Source organism: Esox lucius, chromosome 5, assembly GCF_011004845.1.
Source record: "Esox lucius isolate fEsoLuc1 chromosome 5, fEsoLuc1.pri, whole genome shotgun sequence".
In the NCBI taxonomy this organism is placed as follows: domain Eukaryota; kingdom Metazoa; phylum Chordata; class Actinopteri; order Esociformes; family Esocidae; genus Esox; species Esox lucius.
This window is the reverse complement of record NC_047573.1, coordinates 29,251,211-29,260,151: the sequence shown is the minus strand read 5'-3', so window position 1 is coordinate 29,260,151 and position 8,941 is coordinate 29,251,211. Positions and strand designations below refer to the sequence as shown.

Here is an 8,941-nt window from a genome sequence, read left to right as displayed (position 1 = left end):
TCTGACCAAACTGTCCGAAACAGGCTCCATGAGGGCTCAACCTCCTCTAGTGGGACCTGTGCTCACAGCCCAGCCCCATGCAGCTCGATTGGCGTTCGCCAGTGAACACCAGAATTGGCAGACGGACCATTGGCATCCAGTTCACATTGAGCACACATGACAGATGTGAATGTCTGGAGACGCTGTGGTGAACGTTATGCAGTGGGTCAGTGATGGTCTGTGGAGGCATATCCTTGAAGGATCGCACAGACCTCCACGTGCTAGCCAACTGTACCCTGACTGCTGTCAGGTACAGGGATTAAATCCTCTGAACTTACACTGGTGCAGCGGGCCCTGGGTTCCTCCTGGTGCAGGACAATGCCTGCACCTGGAGGCAGTGTGTAGGCAGTTCCTGGATGACAAAGGCATTGAATGGCCCTCATGTTCCCCAGACCTGAATCCAATTGAGAACTTCTGGGACATTATGTATTGGTGCATCTGATATCGCCAAGTAGTGCCACAGACTGTCCAGAAGCTCACTGATGTCCTGATCCAGGTCTCGAAGGAGATCCCCCAGGACACCGTCCGCAGTCTTATCAGGAGCATGCCCAGACGTTGTTGGGAGTACATACAGGCACGTGGGGGCCATACATACTACTGAGTCACATTATGAGTTTCCTTGATGAAATTCACGCAAGTTGGAACAGCCTGTGATTTCAATTGTTAACACCTTTTCGGTGTGAGTTTGAATCCAGCCCTCAAATGATTGGTGATCTTGGTTGCCATTTACCATTAGTACGTCTTTTATTTCTCAAGGAATTACACAATGTACAGTAAAGATTTTGATATTTTATATATTAAGTTTGAGACCCAATGTGTGATTAGTGTTCCCTTAATGTTTTTGAGAATTATATATCATCCAGGTAGAATGGAGGAAGGCCCGCCTCGCAGAAGGCGATTGGCTGGAAAGGGATTGCTGGAATAGTATAGGATGGAATGGAGCAGCACGCTCCAACAAAATATAAATGGATATTTTACTGGCACTGGAATGTCTGTGTTGCTAAACATCTCTTTGAGGGTCTCATTAGCTTGCACAAAATATTTATAGGGGCCAAGATTATAATTATTTTTTACTCAACAAATTTACCTAGTTTTGCTTTAATCAGTGAACTAATATTTCACCCAAAAGGTTGTGGTTGAAACCATCATCCTATGGTGAAAGATGTTTACAAAGCAAATTACAAGTACAATCATTTTGTTGTTTTGTACTAAGATTTTTTTTGAAAGACCACAACATTCTATGTAACAGTACATGAGAGACAAAAGAACTGTCATGCAGAGTTTGAAGGATACACAAATTATAACTATTTCACTGAATAGGTGTCAGTATCTTTACTGTTCCATTATAAACCCAGAACCCAGGATAGAGTGGCTGAGTGAATGTGGTCTGGACTCTGTGGAGGAGGGTCATTGTGTCAAAGACACTGTAGAAGGACAGAGTTCCTGCCCTGTGGTCCAGATACACTCCTACTCTGGAGGAGCAGGGGACAGGGATAACAGTACTGGTATTATTGTGGATGAAACCGCATCTGGGTTTAGAGCAGAATAACACCCAGGACTGATCATTACGTCCGAACACACACTCAGAACCATTTCCTTTCCTGCTGGTCTCTTTATATGAGACGGCTACACAAACCCAGTCCCCACTCCACTCTACCTCCCAGTAACAGACTCCAGACAGACCCTCTCTACACAACACCTGGTTATGGGAGGTAAATCTGTCAGGATGGTCAGGATAGGACTGGACCTTATTACTCCGTGTCACCTTTCTGTTCCCCTCAGACAGACACAGGAACTGATTTGCTGTATTGGGATCCAATGTCAGCTGGCAGGAATCTGAGAAGATTCACAAACAAAATGTGAATGACTGTGTGTGAATCCATTTTCTATATTTATCTAGTGCATGATTGCATTTTGTATATTTGTGGTCTGAGTGATGTGGTTCCCGGTGTCTGTGAGTCTGTGATTGTGTTTCCTCACATGTTAAGAAATCCTCTCTGGTCTTGGGATCAGCAGGTGGTCCAATCTGAACTGTAGTCACTATGGAGACAGACTCATATATCACAGGTCCAGATTATTTATGTCCACTTGTAATCTTTATACAGGTACAGTAGCTCTCAAAGGTATTCACCACCCTTGGACTTTTCCAAATTCTCCACATCAAATCAAAATGGATTTAATCAGGATTTTCTTGCCTCTGAAAGACAACATCTGTAATTTCAGAGTGAAAATAAAGTCTCCATATTGTTCTAAATTAATCACAAATACAAAGCAGACTAACTGAATGCATATACGTTTTTGCCCCCTTTGCTACAACACAAGAGAATGACCTGTGGTGAAACCAGTTGTCTTTAAAAGTATTGAATGGAGTCCACCTGTGTGCAATTAAGTTTGTTTGACATGATTTCAGGTTAAATACACCTGTCTCTGGGAGGTCACACAGTTGATTAGTAAAATTCCTAATTGGGTGTCTGGGCCCTTACATTTTTGCCCTGAAATTACCACTATTTGTATCCCATGTAGATCTAAATAGACAGTTTCTGATCTCCTACCATAGTGCTCTTGATCAAGTACAAAAAGCACCAAGTACAAAAATCATCAGTCCCTCTACCTGGGGAGCTGCTAGGTGTCCAGGCATTTGATCTAACCCTGAGTGAAACATATGCATTTTATTGTATTGTTCTGCAGTTGATGTTTAAGCTACAATGTGATTAAAGTTGGGTTCGGATGGGGTCCGAAACCCTCTGGTTAGCCAACAATATTACAAATAATTGTTTCTTTATTCAATTATTCTCAGATTAAATGAATATGGGACCAAATGCATAAGGTATGATAGGTGTCTAGAGATGTTTGGAGCGCATGGTGAAATGAGTCTGAGAGGAGGCGTCATTGGATCAATTGGAGGAGAGGGTCAAAGGGGAGGTTTCTCTGGACCAGTTAGAAAAGAGGGTCAGAGGTGAGGCGTCTTTGCCTTGTAGATGAGATTTTGAACCGATACAGGGGTTTGGGAAACGCAAGGAGAATATTCACATTTTCGTCACCGCTTCCTGTGTTCTGATGTGCAATAATGTGCTGTTAGACAAGATTCACAGACAAATGGGGAGTCCTCCCGTCTTCCCTGGCACAAGTCAAGCGTTAAAGCGTCAACTGTAAGAGCCCTTAAATCATTATATTTGGTCCTATGATGAGAACTAAAGTATTGTTTGATGTTCTTACAATGACTTGAACCAACCTTTCCCAGATATCTTGTCCATTTCCCTCTCGCATACACCCTGTAGTTGATCTTTCAGTTCGGAGACAGATTTCTTCACTTGTTCGAACGAGACCAGTGGATTGAAATTGATGCTGGGTAAAGCCTCAGATCCAGGAGAGACACAGAGAGACTGGAAACTCTACAGAGGGGGAAAGAAGGTTTTGCCATAGATGGACAGTGAAGTTCAAGCCCATTTTACTGGAAAAGGTCAAGAGATAACTTACAATACTTTGTAAAGACTAAGTTCATGATTTTACCTGGAGGAAATGGATGTGATCCTCTGTGTGTGAGAGCTGCTTCAGCTCAACGTCTCTCCTTCTGAGCTCAGAGACCTCCTGCTCCAGTTGCTCCAAGAGTCCTTCAGCTCGACTCACTTGTGCCTTTTCCTGAGTTCTGATCATCTCCTTCAACTCAGAGTGCCTTCCCTCAATAGAATGGATCAGCTGCGTAAAGATCATCTCACTGTGCTTCAATGCTGCCTGTGCAGAGCGCTGTTAGGACTCAGTTACTCAGTTACTCAGCTCTCACCAGGACCAAAGACATGTAAACATATAAGCATATATACTACTGGTCAAAAGTTTAAGAACACCTATTTTAACAGTTTTTATTGAAATTCACTTTTATTGAGTTTATTGTGTTAATATACTCTGAATATATAGCATAGAACAAATAAACAATTGGAGACAAACAAGAAATAATGGAATATTTTGAAAAACGTAAAAGCAGACAAAACTCATGGCATTATAAAAAACAAATATTGTTTGGAAAATTCTTCCCAACACTGCTGCATAGGTTCCCAAAAATGGGGTTCACTGTAGGTTGCTGTGCTTTCACTCTTCTGCCCAGTTCTTCCCAAACCAATTTGATGGGGTTTAAGTCTGGAGACAGTGCTGGCAATTCCATGATTTGAAGCCTACCATGTTGTTCTTTTCTTCTAAGGTAATTCAGACATACTCTGGAGGTGAGTTTTGGGTCATTATATTGCATTTTGGATGAACCCCTGACCAACTAGGTGTACACCAGAGGGTATTATATGGCCCTGCAAAATGCAGTGGTAGCCATTTTAGTTCAAGATGCCACTCCCACTGTGCAAGTCGCCGACTCTGGATCCAGCAAAAGAGCACCAGGGTATCACGCTTCATGTTGCACAGTTGGTGTCTCAGACTGAGGAAAAATCCTTCTGCCTACTCGACGGTGTACAAATACTCTGCACAATGAACTGAAGACTTCCTGATTAATTGGGAAATCCACAAGACTTTCTGATTAATTGGGAAATCCACAAGACTCTGATTAATTGGTAAATCCACAAGACTTTCTGATTAATTGGTAAATCCACAAGACTTTCTGATTAATTGGGAAATCCACAAGACTTTCTGATTAATTGGTAAATCCACAAGACTTTCTGATTAATTGCGAAATTCACAAGACTTCCTGATTAATTGGTAAAACCACAAGACTTTCTGATTAATTGGTAAAACCACAACACCTTCTGATTAATTGGTAAAACCACAAGACCTTCTGATTAATTGGTGAAACCACAAGACTTTCTGATTAACTGGTAAAACCACAAAACGTTCTGATTAATTGGTAAAACCACAAGACTTTCTGATTAATTGGTATGACCACAAGACCTTCTTCCAGTCTTCAGTAGTCCACTGGCAGTGCTTCAGGGCCCAGACAAGCCTCTTTTTCTTATTTTCCTTCTTAATGATGACTTTCTCACTGCCACTCGAACTGTCAAACTGTAGCTCGAAATATTATCTTTAGAGTTGTGGCTTTGGTTCTGCCAGACCTTACTTGTTCCCTGAAAAAGGCCTTCTTTACAATTCTGAAATGTAAATAATAGATTAGCGTATAGAGTAGCAAACGCAACACTCACCTTTAGAGAATCCACAGTCTGTCTAAGCTCCTTAATCTCCTCCTCTCTCTCTTGTATTCTCTTCTCTGATTTTTGATGTTTATCTCCCAATAGTTTCTGCAGACAATAAAATCATCTAATAGTTTGAAACCAAGGATATAGTAGAATGATTGTTTTAGAAAAATATCTCTATGTGTGTTGGAATCTAGGAGTATGTTTATGTTTTGTAGGTCTATAGATCAGAGTTTCTAATCCTAGTGCCTGAGGGTTCCAGTAAAGACTTCCTGATTGAGTAAGCAGCATAAGAATCAGAACGGCATTGGATGTGCTTGGAAAAACACATCTCAGCATTCACAGTCCCAAATCCATTGCATTGCAAAAAATGCCTCCTCAACAAAAAAAAAAAACAAATGCAGAGTTGGGGTAAAATAATTGCCAATGTGGAGGAAAAAGTGTTGCATGTAACAAGACAGAATATTATAAAAAGAACAACAAATCGTAACAAGCCTCACATTCTTGTTAAAACACTTAAAAATCCATTTAACTTCACATTCTGATTACCTAACAGTGATTTATTACACTGTAAATATACATATACAAAATTAAGAGACCACTGCACTTTTTTTTTTTTTTTCAAAAAAGTCAAGGTTTTGAGTGAGGAACAGAAGGGTTCAAATTAAGAGACCACTACAAATGGCATGCTTCTGTTCCTCACTCAAAACGTTCCTTTTCAATTTTTTTGGAAAGAAAAGTGAAAGGTGCAGTGGTCTCTTAATTTTTTCGGGAGCTTCATGAAACATGCATACAGTAGCCATGGGAAGTGTGTTCGGAGGCGGCAGCCACTCTGTCTGGTACTGCGACGGCACCCCTTGGTGAGACTTTTGGCGTTTCAGTGGTTTATTAAGCTGCTTCTGTTGTAGTTCATCGCCTTTTGAAAGTGATTATGGGATGTTTTAGCCACATTGTTTTTTGTTGTTAGAAGATATCCTTATGTGTGTTTTAGTTACTCTTTATGTGTTTCAACCATTAGACTTGATAGTATTTCTGCTCATTACACTTAATTTTATGGCTTTTAGACAACTGAAACTTTCATCTGTAATTTCAATTGGAGGTGCAGTAATTGCATATCTTTTTCCATCAGTGTTTGTGTCTTGTTTAGCTAATTTAGTCTACCTAGTGCTTTTGATCTCATATTTATTAAAAGAGAGAATAATTTTATAATGGCATCTGGAGGAGATGGTAGGACTTTAAGGACAGACACCAGCTGCCATCTTCTTAGACTCAGTTTATTAGGTTCACCACCACCTTCATTAAAATGGACCTAGCGTGATATTGCTTGCTATATAATGCAGGCAGACAGGCATTCAGTTACTATTGGATTGAATGCATGACACTCTGATCTAATGGGCCTGTGGAATTATGATCATAAAAAGTTGTGAAATTTGACTTGACACAACGTCCTTTTCACTTGAAGTACAACAACATGTCCCAATTACAAATGGGGACCCACACAAAGACTGAGTTGACACTATACAACACAATATACGGGATAAATACAGGATACACATCTATGATCATACAGCCAACCACGACCACTGGTTTTCTGTATGACCATTGACCGACTCTGTTTACTGGTATATGCCATAACATTATGACCACCTGTCTAATATTTTGTAGGTCCCCCTTTTGCCGCAAAAACAACCCTGACCCATCAAGGCATGAACTCCACTAGACCTCTGAAGGTGTGCTGTGGTATCTGGCACCAAGACGTTAGCAGTAGATCCTTTAAGGCCTGTAAGTTGCAAGGTGGGGCCGCCATGGATCGGACTTCTTTGTCCAGCACAGATGCTTGATGGGATTGAGTTCTGGGGAATTTGTGTTCCTTAAACCATTCCTGAACCATTTTTGCTTAGTGGCGGGGCTGAAAGAGGCCAATGCCATCAGGGAATACCGTTGCCATGAAAGGGTGCACATGGTCTGCAACAATACTTAGGCAGGTGGTATGTGTCAAAATAACATCCACATGAATGGCAGGACCCATGGTTTCCCAGCAAAACATTGCCCAAAGCATCACACTGCCTCCCCCAGCTTGCCTTCTTCCCATAGTGCATCTTGGTGCCATGTGTTCTCCTGGTAAGCGACACACACGTACCTGGCCATCCACGTGATGTAAAAGAAAACATGATTCATCAGACCAGGCCACCTTCTTCCATTGCTGCATGGTCCAGTTCTGGAGCTCACATGACCATTGTAGGCGCTTTCCACAGTGGACAGGGGTCAGCATGGGCACCCTGACTGATCTGTGGCTACAAAGCCCCATACACAACAAACTGTGATGCATTGGATGTTCTGACATCTTTCTATCAGAACCACCAATATACTCTAGCAACCTTGGTAAGGCCTCAACTTACCCCTCTAAAAGAGATATCCCTGTTTGGAGCAGTGGTTAGCATGCTTGGTTTGGAATCTAAACATCTTGGGTTTGAGACATGGCCTGCCAAATGCCACTGTACATTTTAAAAATGTATTCAAAATATATTTTCCAAAATGTATTGAAGAATATATGTAGTATGTATTTTCTAAATGTTTTCTTAAATGTATCTACAACATTTTTGATAAATTGTATATGCATCTGGTAATATATTGGTAAATGTATCCTAAATGTATTATTTACATTTTCTTAAACATGAATTGGCCAGATTTTGTTGTTTTTAATGTATCCCAAAAATATATTTAAAATGTATTTATTTTCCGTATGGGTAGATTCCCTGACTGCTTACAGTGTAGCTGCTATGTTAGACTAAAACACTTCAAGATATTTATAATTAGGCAAATTCAGAAAAACACCATCATCCACATAAATCTCACCTGTTTTTCAGTCCATTCTGATGCAGCTGAGACTGTATCATGGCCTTTATGTTCATCCAACATACAAAGATAACAGATACACTGCTGATCAGTACGACAGTAAAGCTCCAGTAATTTGTCATGATGAGAACAAATCTTCTCCTGTAGTTTTGTGGAGGCTTGGACCAACTTGTGATTCTTTAATGGAACTACTTCATAGTGAGGCTGGAGGTGAGTCTCACAGTAAGAGGCCAGACACACCAGACAGGACTTGACGGCTTTGAGTTTTCTTCCAGTGCAGGAATCACACTCCACATCTCCAGGTCCAGCATAATAATGATCAGGAGGAGCAGCTTGGAGTTTTGTCTTCTTCAGATTCTCCACCAATTCAGCCAGGATGGTGTTCCTGTTTAGAACAGGTCTTGGTATGAAGGTCTGTCTGCACTGGGGGCAGCTGTAGATACCCTTGTCATCTTCCTGATCCAAGCAGGCTTTAATGCAACCCATACAGTAGCTGTGTCCACAGGGAATAGTTACTGGATCCTTTAGGAGGTCTAAACAGACCGAACAACTGAGCGAGTTCAAGGGGTTTGCCATTTTTCATTCACAACAACAGAGCAAGAGAAACAGCACTTAGTTTCGTTTTCCTTGAACTGATTCTTTCAGAGGAGTGGCTTTGGCGCTGTGGATTCCTGGCTCTGTGCCAAACTCAAAAGTTACACAGCAGGTCTGGCCACAAGAGGGCATGACTGGTCTATCACAAGGGGAGACAGTATTAAAAACACCACACATTTTTCATGGGAAAATTAATAGGATAACTAGGCAATTATAAATTAAATGTCAATCAACCAGATAGTGGGACATTGACAGGCCTTTGGATAGGACATGAGTCAGTGCACCTTGATATGTGTTGTGCAATCAATACATAAAACAGTTACTTTACA

The 8,941-nt window shown here is 41.1% G+C and overlaps 1 protein-coding gene across 2 annotated transcripts; it reads right to left on the bottom strand.

Annotated features, from left to right (window-relative positions):
- Positions 1–669: 669 nt before the first annotated feature.
- LOC105027639 (E3 ubiquitin/ISG15 ligase TRIM25-like) lies at positions 670–8,633 on the bottom strand. Of its 2 annotated transcripts, XM_010899811.5 has the most exons (6): positions 8,019–8,633; positions 5,172–5,267; positions 3,550–3,783; positions 3,272–3,431; positions 2,020–2,079; positions 670–1,875 (listed from the first exon to the last, which is right to left on the bottom strand). In XM_010899811.5, exons 1-6 carry the CDS (start codon positions 8,592–8,594, stop codon positions 1,349–1,351), a joined length of 1,653 nt encoding a protein of 550 aa, XP_010898113.4. In that variant the 5' UTR covers positions 8,595–8,633; the 3' UTR covers positions 670–1,348. The 2 variants fall into 2 exon arrangements, with proteins under 2 accessions (XP_010898113.4, XP_034148016.1); XM_034292125.1 differs by lacking the exons at positions 670–1,875; positions 3,272–3,431 and having other exon boundaries at positions 2,030–2,079.
- Between the last annotated feature and the right edge of the window lie 308 nt (positions 8,634–8,941).

Coding starts and splice junctions, on each gene's coding strand:
- LOC105027639 (XM_010899811.5), bottom strand. CDS start 8,594: ATGGCAAACCCCTTGAACTCGCTCAGTTGTTCGGTCTGTTTAGACCTC. Junction 3,432..3,549: donor ATCACATCCATTTCCTCCAG/GTAAAATCATGA, acceptor CCCCCTCTGTAG/AGTTTCCAGTCTCTCTGTGT. Junction 1,876..2,019: donor CAGAGAGGATTTCTTAACAT/GTGAGGAAACAC, acceptor GAATCTTCTCAG/ATTCCTGCCAGCTGACATTG.